We start from the raw sequence: 18,201 nt of genomic DNA, 5'->3' as shown, positions 1-18,201 counted from the left end.
GTCAAAGCAAAGAATATATGATTTCACCAGAAACTAAGACATAAATGAAATATAAATGAATTGTGATTTTATAAAATATTTTCATTATTCCAGGGCATATATATATATATATATATATATATATATATATATATATATATATATATATATATATATATATATATATATATATATATATATATATATATATATATATATATACTAGGAAGTCCCCAGAGACGCTTAACTTAAACAAGACTTGAGACATTCAAAATTATCTATTTCTCCACAGATCTGACTTACAACTTTGCCTGACGGAGTCACCTGGTTAAAGTTAATTTAAATGCCATATTATTCTAATTATTCTATTATTAATCTATTATTAAATATGATTAAAAATATATATAGCAAATATCCTCTACTAGAAGTTGCATCGTGCACATTTAATTTATAATGAGCACATTTTTTATTAAAGGAACTGTATGTAGTAGGAACTCTTACAGTTTTAAAAATGGTATTACATTATGCCTTAACCTGCAGACAGAGGACATATACAAGTTTATCTCATCCTCAGTACATGGACCATGCCTCATGTGAAAGCTCACAACCTCCAGAAATTCACTCACTGAGCTGCACAGGCTGCACTAGCACTGATTCATGATTGGCTGCAGGTGCTGGGGTTTAGATAGTGATGATTTAGATGAGAGAGAGTCCTTTTAAGTTTAAACCAACTGGATCTCAGCATTGAAACTGGCAACACAAATGAGACTCATGTGAGGCTCATTCTGCTCTCTGTTTGGATAATCAAGAAACAAACAACCAAACTATCACATAATTAAATGGGACATCATGTCCAATGCTTTTGTCATCATGAATAAATCAGTATTACAATTGTTATGAGTAAAAGCTGGATTTGAACATGTCTACTGTGTGTCTAGGAACACAGATAGGTCATGTTTATGAAATTTCAAATCGAAATTTTACATCCAGTTCTTTTATAAATGATTCAGGCTTAATAACTACTTCAATCAAGTTCATCCTCAATAAAGGCTAATTAAAATGTATTTATTTTTACATGTTATCAATACGTTTTCAATAATATTAATCACAGAATAAAACATACATGCATTTGATATGGTACAAACCTGCCGATCCCTCTACCACTTCATCTGTTTTTGCTAAGTGAATGTGGTCTCCAGACTCTCCAGAAGAGGGAGCCATCTGCACACAGGAGAGCAACAGTAAGCTCACAGATCACACAGCAAAGCAAGGTGTTCAAGTTACATTTAATCAAGTACATTTCCATGAGTGGCTTTTTAATACGGTTGTACTTCTCAGAGTAGTTTTCAAACCCTATACTTTTACTCTACTTGAATAATGTTTTGTACATTGTAACAGTACTCTTACTTGAGTAAATGTGAGTATGTCTACAGGTGACAAAAGCTTTATGTTGACAATATGAAATTATTTGAACATTTTTGTGTCTTTTTATACAGCTACCAGTAAGGACAGTTCAAAAAGGGCTCAGGAGAGATCACTACATTACTGCAAACATGCCTGGATGACATCTAAAACCTCTTCAGGCATGTTTTTAATGCAGATATTACTCTCAGATAGTTACCCATAGCCATATTAATTGTTTAATAGTTTCCCCAAATCCTTTTTTTTTTTTTTACTTCTTGTACCACCATCACTACTTTCTATTTCTAGTTGAGCAATGCCATTTTCACAGTCATTTTCCTTGAGTCCAATAACTGCCTCCTCTAGCACCTCTGCGTGATGGGTTCCCACCTTGGCCGTGTCATTGTGGCGTTGGGCTGCGTTGGGCTTGGGTCCACTCTCAGTGCTCTGTCCACTACCCGCACTGCGACTACTGCCCACAGACTCCCCACTGCCCACACTGCTCCGGTCCCCTGGTGCACACACAAGACAAAAGAGTATGGGGAAAAAGTATGGTGGAATAAGTATCCATGCAAAATGTTGTCACAACGTATTGGTACAAAAATATCAATATCAATACTCGATACTGATTATAATGCCACAATGATGATAACAATGTCCTTTTTCAGTAATAGATTGTAATTTTCATAATAGTACCATGAGATCTTATACTAGTTTTGTCCTGTTAATATGATTTTTTGCAATATTAATACTTGTTACTAGTACTAGTACTAAAACTAGTTTTGATTTTAGTAGTTTTAGTTTTGATTATCTGAATTTTAATACTTTTGACCCTAATGCAAAAGGGTCGGAAACTATGTCACTGACATTTTGAAGATAAGCCCAATTACAATTGATGGAGAAATTGCCTTTCTGACCTGTATATGCCAGACCCACATTGCCAGCTCAGTCCTTGTTAACTTGGCCTTTATCATCAGAGGTATAATACTCCCTACAAGGGAAGCATAATCAGACTGGACTTGAGGGTTCATGTCTCTGGGTCCTGCACTCGATCTTTAAAGGTTTTCAGTGTAATATCTGCATGAACATAATAGAACTGGATTACAGGTTCAAACAGGGTCACAAGGCGGGGCTTAAGTGTTGGGACCACCCAGAGTTACTAGGGCCAGGGGTGGAGCTTATGCATTGGGACCACACGGGATTGCTAGGGACAGAGGCGGAGCTTAAGTGTCAGGGGGGCAGGTGTTATACTTTGGGACCACACAAAGTTACCAGGGTAGGGGGCGGGTTTTCAGCATTGGGACCACACAGGGTTACCAGGACTAGAGGGGCGGGGCTTAAGCATCAGAAGCCAGGGGTTACGCTTTGGGATCACACAGGCTTACCAAGGCCAGGGGGTGGGGCTTACCAGAGGGAGGAGTCCTGAGAACCCACACGTCCTGAGGGGGACTAGCAGGAGGGCACAGAGGAGCACCTAATAGACAGTATACACTTGTGTCCACTAAGCACAGTACAGTACAGACTGCTATGGATTTGTCATTTTATTGCTGACATAATGCATTTAAAGCTTTAATATGCAACTTTTGTAATGAAGGATTTACACTGCTTATCTTTATGGAAGTGCTAATGCTTTGCCTGGAATCTTCAACTGAATGACATGACACATATCTATCTTACTACATATCTACCATGAAAAAAACATGCAGCTGACCCTTCCCAGAAAAATAAAAATAAAATAAATAATAAAAAATGCAAGGTAGATGAGTTTAATGCTCTACTGTGTAACATTCCAGCAAAGTAATGACATCATAGAGAAAAGTTACAGAGGTGGGCAGTACTAAGTTACATTTACTCAGTTACATTTACCCAAGTAACTTTTTTTAGTACAGTAAATTGTACATTTCAGAGTACTTTTTTATCAGTATACTTCTACTCCTAGTTGAGTAATATTTTTATTGAAGTAACAGTACTCTTACTGTTACTCTTCCCACTGTGTCTTCATGTGACACAAGCATTATTTTGACAACATGAAATGATTTGAACATGTTTCTTGCACTGCTCCTGCAGATATGATTTAGTAATTTTTGTGTCTATCCTTTGAAAATATCCAATTTTGTGTATTATTTCATTTTTGTCCTTCCAATTACATTTACTTAAAATTTAAATTGAACTTTAAATTATAAATCAGGCGTTCTGACAGTTACTCTTTCCCAAATACTTTTTTAATTCTTATGTAATTTCTTGGAGCATTACATTGTACTTCTACTTGAGCATTATTTTATATGTATATTATATTGAAGTAACGTTACTCATACTTTCGAGTACAATTTTTGCCTACTTTACCCACCTCCGGAAAAAACATCACTTTAGCACAGAGCAAAAAGAGGGAAATCACTGGATAAAAGAGAAAAGTGAAAGCGATTTGAGGTTTGAGTTTGAGTACCTGCTGGATCACAGGGTGCCGGGTATGAGTCATCGGTCTGAGGGGCGGGGCCAGGGCCGGAGGTGGGATGAGCTCTGCAGGATGGGGGTCTCTGGCAGGACAAGGAGGCTTGGTGGGAGAGAGTGGCCCCTGGAGACATGCATGAGTGGAGCAGAGAGGCCCGGTGAGCATGCATGAGTGTGGGTGGGAGCAGGTTAAAGACTAGAAGGGCCATGTTCAAATGTGTGGAAGTCACCCTACACAGCCACACAATCAATGCAGAATTATTTATCTGCATATGTAATTGAATACTGTTACCACTTTTGCCAATACAGTCACTGACACTGTAAATCCTTCCAAATTTTAGGTGTTTTTAATGCCCAAAAAACTGTTAGCAGGCTTGCATCTTCACAAACCTGACTCATGTTTAGTCTGGAGGCAGTACATCACCCGGCACCTCCAGAAAGTTACTCTATGTTGCTTTATATAAAGGTGTGTCTTGAACCCATTCAGTTCAACAGCTCTACCAATTTCAAAGTCTGCTGACCTTTGCCTTAGACAACTACGGTGCCCAGTGGGAGCTGAAGTTGCCATAAATGCCATCACAACAAAGAGCCGTAACATTGTCGGGCCTTTTTATGGATAGCTGCACATTACACTAGCAAGCCGTAGATTAAAAAAAAACAACAAAGCACCGAAATGACTATGCAACACTGCCGAATCATACATGTATTACCGTTTAACCCTTTAATGACTGAGCACATTATAGACCAGTATAGCTCGCCTAGACTTTTATTCTTTTTAGCCATAAAAAACATGTCAAAGGAAGTATCAGAATGTACTGCATTTTTTCACACAACCATGCGGCACCTGCGCTCTAATTAGGCATCTTCGAGGGACAACGTAGGCAGATTACCGTAATGACAGTAAAATATTTATAGAGCCTCATGCCTCTGCTCTGAGATGCTGTTTGACTTTACATGATAGCACAACTGGCTGTGGAGTTACGGAAATGGAAAGTCCACAACTGCACTCTATCGGTGACGATGGCATCGACCGTAATAAGGTTAAGAAAATAAAATTGGAGAATGATGTAAGTACTGAGCAGTGGGCGTGTACCGGTGGTGGTGAAAACAAAGTTAAATTGGCAATATGGCGTCTTAAAAATAAGTGATTAAAGAGTGCTCAAACGTGCACAAATAACTCCAAATACAACTGTGGGTGAGTAAATGGTGAGGGGTAAACAACAATAATATGGTTAAAAGCTTCAAAAAGTTGATTTTGCAGAATAGGTCTGCTTTAAAATGTATTTTATCGTATTATTTCTGCTTATAGAATTAGAATAGGGCCAGCGTTACTCTGTGAAAAATATATAATTCTCGATAGACTTTTTTTGAACAGAATAGCCAGTAATGTTGAACTGTACTTTCTTTTTTTTTTTCTTTTTTTTTTTTTTCAGCAGATCCACCAGTCGCCCAATCAGTTGTGCAGAGTCTACACAGAAACATTGGTAGCAGAGCCACAAAATTATAAAAAAAAAACAAAAAAAACATCTAGATTTAGTAGCATAACCACTGAATATTCTTGCCGCTTTTGCCGCTAATATATTTATGTTCAATAGTAATGATAGATAAAGTAATGCATTTCAATACCACCTACCATATAATTTTAGTTATCCACGATCCTACTGAAGTATTTCTGAATTAGCCTAGAATTGAGACTGGTTCTCTCTCTCTACAAAAACATCTGTCCATGGTGTATCTAAACAAATATGGCTGCTTATGAGGAAAAAATAAAGGAAAAAAAAATACTACCAAGGACAGAAAAACATTGTGGATTTCTGCAGAACCAATGAGCGAAACATTAAATTCTAAACTAAACTGAGGTGAAAGAAATTAGATTTTATTCAAAATGACAGGTGACCAATGAGCTCCTTCATTTCACATGTGTCACAAAAATAAAGAAATGTGATTGAATGGTACAGTCTGAATCTGGCTTGGATATCTAGGGCTGCAACTAAAGTAGTAATCAGCTAGTCAGACGTTTATCTCTGTTTTACATGAGTCTTTTTAGATACATTATTGACCAAATAAAGGTTACAACACAGTGATTGTAGACTTATAAATACACTATATGAACATAGTGTATTATTGATGCAGATCTAAGAATAGTGAATTATTTTCTGACAACTTGAATTGATAATGCCACTGTCTTTGTTATAAAAATATCTTTTCATATGTGTTTTAGCAGAGGTAGGTCGTTACATTTACTTGAGTAACTTTTTAATGACAATCCACCTTTTAAAGTACTTTTCTCGCAGGATACTTTCACTTCTACTTGAGTATTTTATTTATTTTTTAATTGAAGTAACAGTACTCTTACTTAAGTAAAAGTTGCGATTACTCTTCCCACTGTGAGTAAGTCTACAAGTAACAAAAGCTTTATGTCACGTTCTTGCATTGCTCCTTCAGATATGATTAAGTGTGTCTCAATTTTTGTGTCTACCCTTCGAAAATACCAGATTTTTTTTCCATTATTTAATGTTTAATCCTTCAAATTACTTTAACTTTATATTCTAAATCAAATGTTACATCCCGACATTTACTCTTTAAATTACTATTGCTTGAATCATTTTATTTTGAAGTTACCTCTCCGTTTTAGAGTCTGTGCAGTTCAGATAACAATTACTATTATTAAAACACGACTATTATGTTTTATATAATTGAAGAGTGAGAAATGTGATATATGTGAAGCCTAGATCCTGACTGTAGTTCACATGTTTTGCTGTCTTGCTAGTTCCTCGTTTGGAGAGGGCTTTAGCACTGAGCTGACACTTCAATCTGGACGTGCTAATCCTATTACTGCGGAGCACAGTTTGCCTCGGTGCGAATGGAGTGTGAGGACAGGACTGTGCTTTCATGGTTTTGGCTGTGAGCTGCAAAACACGCCCAGCCCTGTGTGCAATCTGTTATCGTCCAGGGTTAAGTCAAAACAGTGACACCAGGCTAGAGGCACACCCTGCACAACGACAAGTGTCAGAGGGGCCCTGAACGCCTCAGAACCACGATTTTGATACCACCATGAAAATAAATAAAATAAAACATGGTTCAACTTCATAATAAATGTACTATTTAAAGACTTAAGAAAGACTTAATTCATAATGAGCAAATAGTTTTATTAAGAATGATTCACACTTAGTAACTACTTAATTAAGGAGTTAGAGTTAAGAGTTAGAGATATTGTTCAGCCAGAATCATTCTTGATGAATTTTGTTTTCATCGTGAATAAAGTTAAGAGTTACCAGGACCACATATTATTCAGTTAACTTGTAGTAATATGCATACTGAGTAGTTAATGTGATCTGTGTTAGTGTTTATTAAGTACTTAGTAATGTTTTATTCTGTATGAGTGTATAACTGTATTTAAAGCTACCATCTGTAAGTTTATTCGAGTTTTTTCACCAGTAGATGGCAGATGTGAAACCTGTTCCCCTCTTCCCTGGCTCCTCTCCTTTTCCTCACTTGCCCTTTGTTCAGGCTGTGCTCTTCTGCTCTTCTGTCCAAAGCCAAAGTGTGTGAGAATAAAAACAGGGCCCATTCAGCCAGTCTAATTACAGATGGTAGCTTTAACAACTATTTAGTTATTAACTATTTTAAGAGACAAAGAGGGCCCACTTACTCCCAAACTGCATCTAATTAAGTGACACAGTTTCCACTGATCGAAACGCTCTCACTTTTATGTTCGCTGTAGTAGCCTAGCATCAGTAATGTGTGTACATACACACACATTCATACATGTGTAATGTGTGTACATAGGCACACATACATACATACATGTGTGTGTGTACATACACACATACATACATGTGTGATGTGTGTACACACATAGACATATGTGTGTACATACACACATACACACACACGTGTGTGATGTGTGTACATACACACACACACATACATACATGTGTGATGTGTGTATACATACACACACACCCCCACACACACGTGTGATGTGTGTACGTACACACACATACACACACGTGATGTGCGTACATACACTTCTTACCTTACAATGCACTAAGAAGTGCTTAATAGACACAGCATAAAACATTAGTAACAACTAACTAACTGACCTGTGTCCACACAGAGAGCATTTAATATGCGATCTGTAAACTTAAGTGTTACCACAGTGTCGGTACGAGCAAACCCTGGGGTTTATAAGGGCTTGTAGGTTTAGGGGGGGCTGTACCTGTTCTCTTGCTCAGGACCTCCACCACAGATGGAGGGAAGAAGCCCACCCGGTCTGTCCCACGCTGGGGATCATGGATGTGACCTTTCCAGCGGCCGTCTGAGGGCTGCTCCAGCACCTGACCAAACAAATGTTAAAGTTTAGATTTTGTGCTGAATTTTTGTTTTGTTTGTTTGTTGTTGTCTCTTTAGAGATGTTACCGTTTAACCTAGAATGCTCCACCTCCATAGTATGGAATTAAGCTTATCTCTGTCTCCATGGAGAAAATCAGATGATGCCACCAGGCCAAGTTACAGGTCAGTTACAGGAGAGGCAAGCCCGTTCATGTATAAATGAGCCAATGTTTTTCATAGAGACAGCCAGAGGGTGGACCCCCCACTTAAACTATGTAATAAATAAATGAGGTACTAAGGTTGGGTAAGTTATTCTGAGTCTATAAATATAATTGTTTTGTGAAGCTGATTTAGAAACAGTTAAAAGTACTGTACCTGATTTTTATAAAAATGTGAAAAACAGCTAGTTCACTGTAAACAGTTCGCAGTGGTCCAAAGATATTCCTCACTTACTTAGCATCCTAATTATTCATCACAATTGATTTATAAGCACTTTTCACAACTCTCAGAGGCCAGAGCATGCTAGTTGTTGTTAGCTTTACTGCGAGCTAACAACAACGAGCATGCTAATTGTGAACTTTTTAATTATCAGACAATAAAATGCAGAGCAAACTTATTTTAACCCAAGAGCTGCTTATGCAATATATCTGTACGGGGCAAGACACATTTTGCCAACATACATGTGTAATCAGATACAGGCCCTTTAAATGTACTTTTGTAACTGTTGCCTAAGCTTATTAAAAATGAAAACACAATAAACTTCCATGTTTAGTCTTCCGAAAAAATTTAACAGTGGGAATTCTGCTCTATCGTGGTTTAATTTTTATTATGGTATAAAGATTGACAGTTTACTATCACGTAGTCTTGTCGATTTCGATACTAAGGAATAGACTTGATATTCAATAGTGACTCAAATAACACAATTAAAAAATCTAAAAAAATAATAAAAAAAAAAAATTAAATTTGACTATTTTCAATACTAAAATGAAGTACTTTCTTCATTTTAGTCTGTCTGTCTGTGTAATCCCTCAGTCGTCATTGGGTGTATACCAGTCTGTGTGTCTTATACTTCTGTTCTGATACAGCTCAAGATCAGTCTAAAGATATTCATGAAAGGTTTGGGACTTTTTTAGAATCAATACTCAAATTAATATCTGGTTTCGATACTAGTTTTAGTATTGATTAGTATCTGACACTTTTGACAGCTCTACTTGACGAAAGTATTCTGCATAAAGTGGAAGGTATGTGCTGTTTATCTTCAATCCGACTCCTCCGGGCATGTTTTTGAAATGGTGGAGCAGAGCCAAGGAGCTGTGAAAACACTTTGAGTTACCACAACGCTGCAGAGGACAAAAAGACAAAATCAGAGGACATGTTCAGACAGGAGATGTGTCACATTGACTTGTACCAAAGCATCCACAGTCTGTCTGAGGGAGTGTGTGGAGGGGAGAGCAAACGAGGGGTTAATAAGAGAGGGACTGGGGCGAGTCTGTGCATGTGGCTTCTGCTGTGAGCGTGGACAGTACTCAGCTATACACAGAGAAGGGCTGATAAGGTCTGAAGAGCGGGATGTCAAGATTATTATGTTATAGGGTTGTCTAAAGTATCGAAAATCAGCTACTAGTCAATACTAAAACTAGTATTCAAACTAGATATTCATTTGAGTATTGATACTATAAAAATCCCATTCTCGTTTGAGCATGTTTCAGTACAAAAAAGTCCCACTCTCGTTTGAGCATGTATGTCACAGGACATAAATTAACATTTCCTCAATAGCTTTAGAATGATGGAGCTGCATCACAACAAGACACATAGACTAGTTTACACACACTATGAACCTACTGGACAACTGAGGGATTACACAGATATAAGACACATGGGACTGTAAAAGAAAATACTACAATTTAATGTGAAAAATCACATTCTGCTATTATTTTTTATTATCACCTTCAGAATCAGTAATGGGTATCTATATCATGTTCCAAATTTTAGTATCAGGACAAGACTAATCTGATCATAAAGAGCCAGCCTAACTAAATGAAACCAAAATGTAAACCTAAATGTAAAATGCTTGTATATCTGGTAATGTGTACTAATATCACAGTTATCAGGTTTTTATGGTGCCTGTTTCCATGGCGATGTTATTGCTTGGAATGTTTCACATTGTAGCATTAAGCTACACATCAGATCTGTGAAGAGGTGACCCTACTCACATCAAGAATGCATGTTATTCAAGGTAATTCTTAGCAATAATTAATTAAGAAATTTATTAAATCCAATATTCATACTGTGAAACAATCCAAGTGTTCCAGCATCTGCATGGAGAGAAGCAAGTGCTCACGAAAAAAGTTTACACCTTTAAAGCATCAAAAGTTGTTGACTATCCCTTGACTTTAGCTCTCCCCAGTTGTGTTGTCAGTTTCCCTCCCTTTAGTCTAAGAATGTGGAGCAAAATCTGCATTTTGCCAGAGCAGGGCACCAGGGGAAATCAGATTTGCCTATCCCTCATCTCACATTCCAAATATGACCCATATCTAGGCTCTCATTCTGGGATATAAAGTTAGCTGCAGGACTGTGTAAATACAATACACCATATCCTGCTTTGAAGTCTATTGTAAAAGAAGAAATACTACAGCCCCTCATCTAAAGGACTAATTATTTCCTAAACTAGAGGTGAATAGACTAGACAAGAGAATACATTTTTGTTTTGACAGGGTTCTGGTTACAGCCTTAAATATCTGTCTGAAATGAGGAGCACACCCTAGGAGACCAATGAGTATCTGTTATTAGTTAAGTCCATCTAACTACTCTAAGGTGTGAACTGTATCTAATATTTTACATTTTATTTTGATCGTTCAAACCCCTAATGAGTGATATCACTGCTATTAGCCTACTCTGATTATCCCTGTTGTTTTGTTTGTTTTGATTTGATACCTTGGGTGGTACCTTACACCTCCATTTCTGCCCAGAGATGGATTGTTTATACAAATATACAAATAAAAATTGTGTACCAAAACAATGTCCCCCGCTCTGAGGTTAAGGGCCGTGGGATCGTGGAGGTTCCAGTAGTCCTTCACAGCTCGCACCTGGAGAGAGCTGGACGCCTCTGCACACAAACAAATAAAATACAAACCAGAAATGAATGTGGAACTGTGAACGCTACTAAATCCCAGAATCACACGTGTAAACGTATGGCCAAGTTTAAAGGGCCCGTATTATGTTATTTTCTTGTCTATGTTATAATGTTTCCTCATCAAAAACATACCAAGAGCTGTGGTTTATTTCCCTCACACATGTTTAACACACAAACCCTGCATATTTATTCTTCTCTCAAACTGAAAACTGTTCCACCTTGTGATGTCATGTGGTAATACAGGAAAAGCTCCACTGTGTTTTAAACTCCACCTTCAGTAGAATCATTTGGATAATTTCAGCCCTGCACTTGCCAATATCTACTGAACAAAATGAAGATGTAGACAGACTAATAATAAAGGGTTACTCAGACATGTGCGGATGAAACAAAACACAAAATCATACTGTTAAGGGCTGCTCGCTGGCCTTTCCAAACAAGTGTTAAGACAGAACAGTACATCCAGAACACTGCTGCTCAGGTCCTGACTAGAACCAGGAAGTACTTCACAGATGTGTCCTGTGGCTCAGGTCTCTGGCTCCTGTGGCTCAGAGAATAGACTTTAAAGCAGCTCTGCTTGAGAACAAGTCTCTCTATGGACCAGCACCAAAGTACATCTCCCACACTGAGCCACATGAACCATCTCACACTCTGTGGACTTCAGGGACCGGCCTCCTGCTGGTGCCCAGAGTCAGGACTAACCATGGGGAATCAGTGTTTCAGTTTTATGCAGCTAAAACCTAGAACAGTCATCCTGAAGATGTGAGACAGGCCTCTACTTTGACAATGTTTAAATCCAGACTCAAAAAGTTCTGTTTAGCTGTGCATACGACTGAAAGGTTTTTATTCTGCACTTTGCTCCTTTAATGTTAATTCTATGATGATTGTTTGTGATTATTTAAGTTTTGATTTGTTGTATTGTGATTTTAATGTCTTTCTTATTCTGTAAAGCACTTTGAATTACCTTGTGTACAAACCCTGCCTTGTCTTGCCTTGCCTCCAGGTATGTTTTGATGGTGTAACAACATTGTAACATGGCTCAAAGCTCAAGAGTCAATTTTGTGTGTAGGACCTTTAACCCTTAAGAGCTCACTGACCCCTGAGCAGCTGCTTGATCTCCCTGCTGGCTGTAGACGTTGTGAATTGGTTGACGATATCCAGAGCTGTCTGGTTGTAAGTGTTGCGCATGTTGACGTTGATGCCTGCCTGCACACAAGAAAGAAAAAGACAGTTAATATTTTTTTTGTTCTTGCAGAAGGATCTTAGGAGGTCAGAGTTCAGACCTCAGAGCAATGTCACGCATTACTTGCAATTGCAGAGGCCACTGGAGGCAGCACACACTCAGTTTTTGATCACCAAGTTGCAAATTTACCTAGATTCCAGTAAGATTACCAAAAAGGACTAGGAACTGTGGACAGTATGATGAAAGCAGACCTAGTATTTAAAACTAACTTTAAACCATTAATGTCATTCATGTCATTTAATGTTTTTCTTATTCTGTACAGCACTTTGAATGTGTACAAATTATGCTACACAAATAAACTTGCCCTGCCTTTCCTTAAGCAGACTATAGTTGTTTCCCCTTCTCATTTACCCTCTTGAAGTTTTAGAGTGATTCATGCAAGTTTGAGCCAGCTTTATTCTCCTATATCCAAGATGTCATTGCGCCAATCAACCACCGTTTTCACCGCCACTGGTACATGCCCACTGCTCTGCACGTACTTCACAAATTCACGTTGCTCATTAGTGTGGTGTGCAGCTATCCATCAGAGGTGCGGACAGCTTCAGGGCTCTTTGTTGTGATGACAGTCATGGCAATGCCAGCTCAGACTAGACTTCACAGTTTCTTAACACGTAGTCATTTTAGATCAATGTTGTGATTTAAAACATCCAAATTATAACATAATGATCCATGGGTGTCATAGATTATAACGATATAGCAGATAAAAGCACAATATGTCTTGTTTAAAACACAATACACAGAGTTTAGTAGGGGAAAAAAAGTATATTTAGTATTTAGTTCTATTTTAACTTACATCAAGCAGCAGCCGCACCACCTCTGTCTTCCCGTAGAGGGCGGCCTCATGCAGTGACGTGCCTGCTTTTGTGGCTCTGTTGATGTCGATACCAGCTTTGAGCAGCAACCTACAGCAAAACACAACCAGAAAACATATTGTAGGCCCTTGGGTAAAAGCATCGATTTACTGAGCCTTCGGTAACATGTGATTAGCCCCCTCCGCCACTCCCTCCCCCGCCCACGCAGCCCCTCCCTGCTCCGCCTGTACGCATCCACATTCAGAGGTGGTTTAGTACTCGGTAACTTTTTTAAGACATTGTACTTTTCAGACTAAGTTTTTACTCCTACTTGAATCATATTTTTTATTCAAGTAAAATTACTCTTAATTGAGTAAAAGTTTTGGTTATTCTCTCCACTGTGAGTAAGTCTATAAGCATACAAAGTTTTACGTTGACAATGTGAAATTATGTGAACATATGTGTTTCTTGTTCCTTTGTCCTTCCAATTATATTCACTTGTATCTGCACAGTTACTCTTAAAGTTACTTTTACTTGACTAGTCGTTTTTGCAAATACTTTTTTTTTTGTTTTTTATGATACTTGAGTCATTTCTTGGAGCACTACTTTGTACGTCGACTTGAGTGAAATTTTTGGCTACTCTACCCACCACTGTCAACAAGTAAACTTATTTAGGAGGAGTAAATACTACAGAGCAACTGCTGGAAGGAATTAACTCAAGTATGCACACTCCTCTTCTGTTTCTATCAATCTTGTTTACATTTTACTCAGACATTTTAATTAAATGTGATGTATAATTGAAAACATGCTCAAAACAGGATCTAAGGGAACTTTTCTACAGCAGGGTCTGTTATTGCATTGCCTGGAATGTTCCACAGGATGGCATTAAACTTATCACACAGGTAAACAGGTGATAACACTAGGCAAAATTATAGGTCAGATCTGTGGAGAGGCGATCACACTCCCTCTAAGAATGCATCTTTTACACACCTACAATTGAAGAAATGCTAAATAGTTAGTTTGATGCAATATTGTGAAACATTATGCTTGTGCAAAGCAATAACATCTCCGCTGAGCCAAGAAGATGACGAATCCATCACCAGAAAAGTTAGACGGTGCCCATTTAAAGTTTTAAACAGTAAAACATACATTTTACAGTTGAATTTCATGTGCAGTCACCAACACAAGTACCAATAGGTCACAGCTAACAATGTGAATCAATAACCTGCCTGCAGCACTACTCACGCTACATCCGCACAGCTCAGGACGTCACTGGGCTAAACTAGGCCAAATCTGCATATCACTGCTTCACAAAAGCAGGGTATCAACACAAATATTATTGCATTTACAAGTCTAAATCAAACCACATTTTTGCATAAACCAGGTCTCAGAATCCTCCCCATGTGATAGTGCGGCGTTCCTCTTAAAATGAGACGCTTTGAAGAGACAGAAATCCCCGGGAGAGAGACGAGATTGTGCTGAGTAAACTCTGCACACGGCCTCAGTGCTTTTTGTGACATCTCAGCAAATATATAGAGAGCATGAACAACCTGCCTGAAATTGTCATACAGTCAGATTAAGGGCAGGGTCTATAAAATATATGGGTGATTCATATTTTTGGAAGGAAATGACCACACTGAAAATCCACATATTGGTCTATACTAAGCTTATGACTTAAACTGCATAAGACAGGTTAGACTACTCATTTTACTAAAACAAACACAAAAATAAAGTGTCTGTAGATTTAACACAAAATAAATCTAAAATTGTTTTTTTTTGTTTGTTTTTTTTTATTTTATTTATTTATTTTTTACACTTGGTGAAGTTCATCATTTTACTTCCTGGTTGGATAGCAGCAGATATGACATGCATATCGGTTACCTGGCAACCATAATGTAAACAAGGGCCAAAACCTAAACTCTAAATTACACAATAGTTATGATTTGAAGAACAAAAATAAATGACAGCACCTTTATTTTGTTAAATAAAAGTTTAAACTGCCAGAAAAAATGCTTTCCCTGTGCAAAAATTGTCCCTGCATTTTGGATTGAATTTTCCGTGTTGATGACATTGGGCGAGAGATTCTGTTTTAGAACTCAGCATTACTTCTTGTATTTTTGTACAAAACTATGATAAATATTTCCACAGGTACTATCCCACCAGAATTAGCAAAACATGAAAACCTGTTGTATGCATTTTAAAGGTGTACTATGTTACTTTTCTGGTGGAGGGTCTGTTACTGGCTTGTGGAGATGTTGCATTGCCTTGCAATAATTAAATTATGTGTGTGTGTTTAAATACAATAGAAACATGTCTTAATACTGTGTGGAAATGTTCTTCCTTTGGCTATCTGTCTGTCTCCATGGAGAACCTTCCAAACTATGGTTTTAACTTTTTATTTCCATGGAATTATGCACTTGACTTTCCACCTCCAGAAAGTTACATACTATTGCTTTAAGGTAAATTCTATCACAGAATTCTGACCTGTCCTCCGGCCCAACTGTGGGTGGTTTCAGTTGTGATATCACGTGAACCAATTGATTTCACAATTTTGAACAGTCATGAGAACGTGTTGCTCCATCTGTGTGCTCTGTGTGAATGGGACTCATTAGGAGACTGTCTGAGAGGCAGGGTGGAGCCTCTTACATAAGCACAACAGGACTTACACATACACTGGCAAAGTACCACACCAAGATCGCACAATGTTCAGTTTATGATAGGCAAATACCACTGTGATATTCATTATGCAATGCACACACTTAAAGTGCTTTGACAGATCTCTACCGATGTGATCAAGTGTCATTAACTCCGACCAAAATGCAAGACAATTTGTGCATAGTTTACGTCTAACCTTCATGTAACAAAATAGAGGTGTTGTAATAATCTATTATAATTTACGATGGAGTATAAGGGTCAGTTAAATAAAATAAATTATGCAGGCGCTACGAGAATAAAGTCTTTTGTCATTTTGACATTAAAGACTAATGTTACGAGCATAAAGTCGAAGCCTGAAAAAGTTGTAATTTTATGAGAATAAAGTCATAGTACCAAGAGAATAAAGCCATAATATTACGACAATAAAGTCGTAATATTACGAGAATAAAGCCGTAATATTATGACAATAAAGTTGTAATATTACGAGAATAAAGTCATAATATTACAAGTATAAAGTTGTATTATTACGAGAATAACGTGGTAATATTACAACAATAAAGTGGTAATATTACGAGAATGAAGTCGTAATATTATGAGAGTATAGGCTGCTGTGCATGAATGAGTGACTAGACTAGTGCATTAAGGAGAATTTGGAGCACTTTGTTCGGATAAACTTTCAACTGGGGTTTACACACGATGAAATACTATGTCTTTTAGCTCACCATCACCACACTATCATCAGTATAAGTACTTTGAAGGGACACTGCAATCATTTGAGTTTGTTTAGTCGGAGGAACTATACAGATTTGGAAGAAATTGCTATATCTGAACAAAATGCTCCAAATTCTTCATAACGCACTAGTCACTCATTCACGCACAGTAGCCTATGCTCTCATAAAATTACGACTTTATTCTCCTAATATTACGACTTTATTCTCGTAATATTCTGACTTTATTCTTGTAAAATTACGTCTTTAATGTAGAAATCCTACGACTTTATTCTCGTAGCGCCTGCATAATTTATTTTATTTTACTGACCATTATACTCCGTCGTAGTAATTAGACAAGCGTAAATTAGACAAGTTTTGACCCTTGTTAACATCATGGTTGCTTGGTAACATACCTCTACAGATGTCACATCTGTCAAACCTGGAAGAAAAATTATAACCTTCACCAAAATTACAAAACTAGAAAAGATTAGCAAAGATTTTTAGGAAAATCTTAATGATATTTTAGGGAAATCAGTAGTCTAACCTGTCCTATGCCCTTTAAATGAGTGGGATGTACCCTGCACTCTTTCAGTTGTGTTGCTAGTGCCTTAACTGGCAGATAGAGGACACATTCTCAGTATGTGGACAGACCAAGCCTCATGTGAAAGCTCAGAACCAGAATTCACTCACTGAACTGCAGAGGTTGCATTAGCTCTGGTCAATGATTCGCTGCAGGTGCCAGGTTTGACAATTCTCTTTTCTGGTGGGGGTCTGTTACCTGCTTGCTGTTGTAGAGGTTCTTTCTTTGCTTAAAATGTTCCACACTATGGCATTAAACTCTATCAAAATCTATCTAGCATGTATTTAACTGAATTGTTCAAAAATCCCTTCAAACACATGCATTCTTTGTGCGAGAAATTATCAAGTTACAGGTCAGATCTGTGGAAAGGTGCCACACTCACAATAATAATACGTTTTTTTAAGGTATTTTTTCAGCCACTAAAAACATCTAATTACATAAATACAACCTGTTGTTGGTCCGTTAGCCTTAGAAGTTGTTTGGCTCTAAACTGTGTTGCTAGGGCAGTGAAGGGGTGGAGCTTACTTGATGACATCCTTGTGTCCGTTGCGTGCTGCCAGGTGGAGGGGCGTGGTGGACGGGGGCTCTGAACTGTCATGGCCGCCTTCACCCTCCAGCAGAGCAGTCACCATGTTACTGCTGAGTAATAACTGTGACACCTACAAACACATGAAGGAGGAGAATTCAGAATATACTGTTTATTCTAAGTTTGATTAAAAGAGACATATTCTGCAAAATCAACTTTTATTATACTGATACTTTGCAGTGACATCATGCTGGGGCTGTTCTACACGTATGTGTTTGTGGAATGTTCATTAGTTGCCATGGTGACACAGTGCACACATTTCCGCTTCGGAAACCAATGGAATGTTTTTTGTTAAGTCACAGAATATAACATAATGATCCACAGGTGTCATAGATTATAACTA

The 18,201-nt window shown here is 37.7% G+C and overlaps 1 protein-coding gene across 2 annotated transcripts in view; it reads right to left on the bottom strand.

The window, feature by feature from the left end:
* The window catches only part of caskin2 (CASK interacting protein 2), a 95,816-nt gene that overhangs the window by 15,214 nt on the left and 62,401 nt on the right, over positions 1-18,201 (bottom strand). Inside the window, exons 7-14 of one of the 2 annotated variants that reach the window (XM_033985256.2) lie at positions 17,798-17,931; positions 13,330-13,438; positions 12,391-12,499; positions 11,175-11,269; positions 8,051-8,168; positions 3,824-3,952; positions 1,771-1,892; positions 1,125-1,200 (exon numbers count right to left, since the gene is read on the bottom strand). In XM_033985256.2, coding sequence (XP_033841147.1) covers positions 1,125-1,200; positions 1,771-1,892; positions 3,824-3,952; positions 8,051-8,168; positions 11,175-11,269; positions 12,391-12,499; positions 13,330-13,438; positions 17,798-17,931 — 892 coding nt within the window. The remainder of the gene's footprint in view (positions 1-1,124; positions 1,201-1,770; positions 1,893-3,823; positions 3,953-8,050; positions 8,169-11,174; positions 11,270-12,390; positions 12,500-13,329; positions 13,439-17,797; positions 17,932-18,201) is intronic. The other variant, XM_055229771.1, reaches the window with a different exon arrangement.

The sequence above is a fragment of the Periophthalmus magnuspinnatus genome, chromosome 19 (assembly GCF_009829125.3).
Source record: "Periophthalmus magnuspinnatus isolate fPerMag1 chromosome 19, fPerMag1.2.pri, whole genome shotgun sequence".
NCBI lineage: Eukaryota > Metazoa > Chordata > Actinopteri > Gobiiformes > Gobiidae > Periophthalmus > Periophthalmus magnuspinnatus.
The sequence above is the reverse complement of the archived record's forward strand: the minus strand, read 5'-3'. Positions and strand labels throughout refer to the sequence as shown.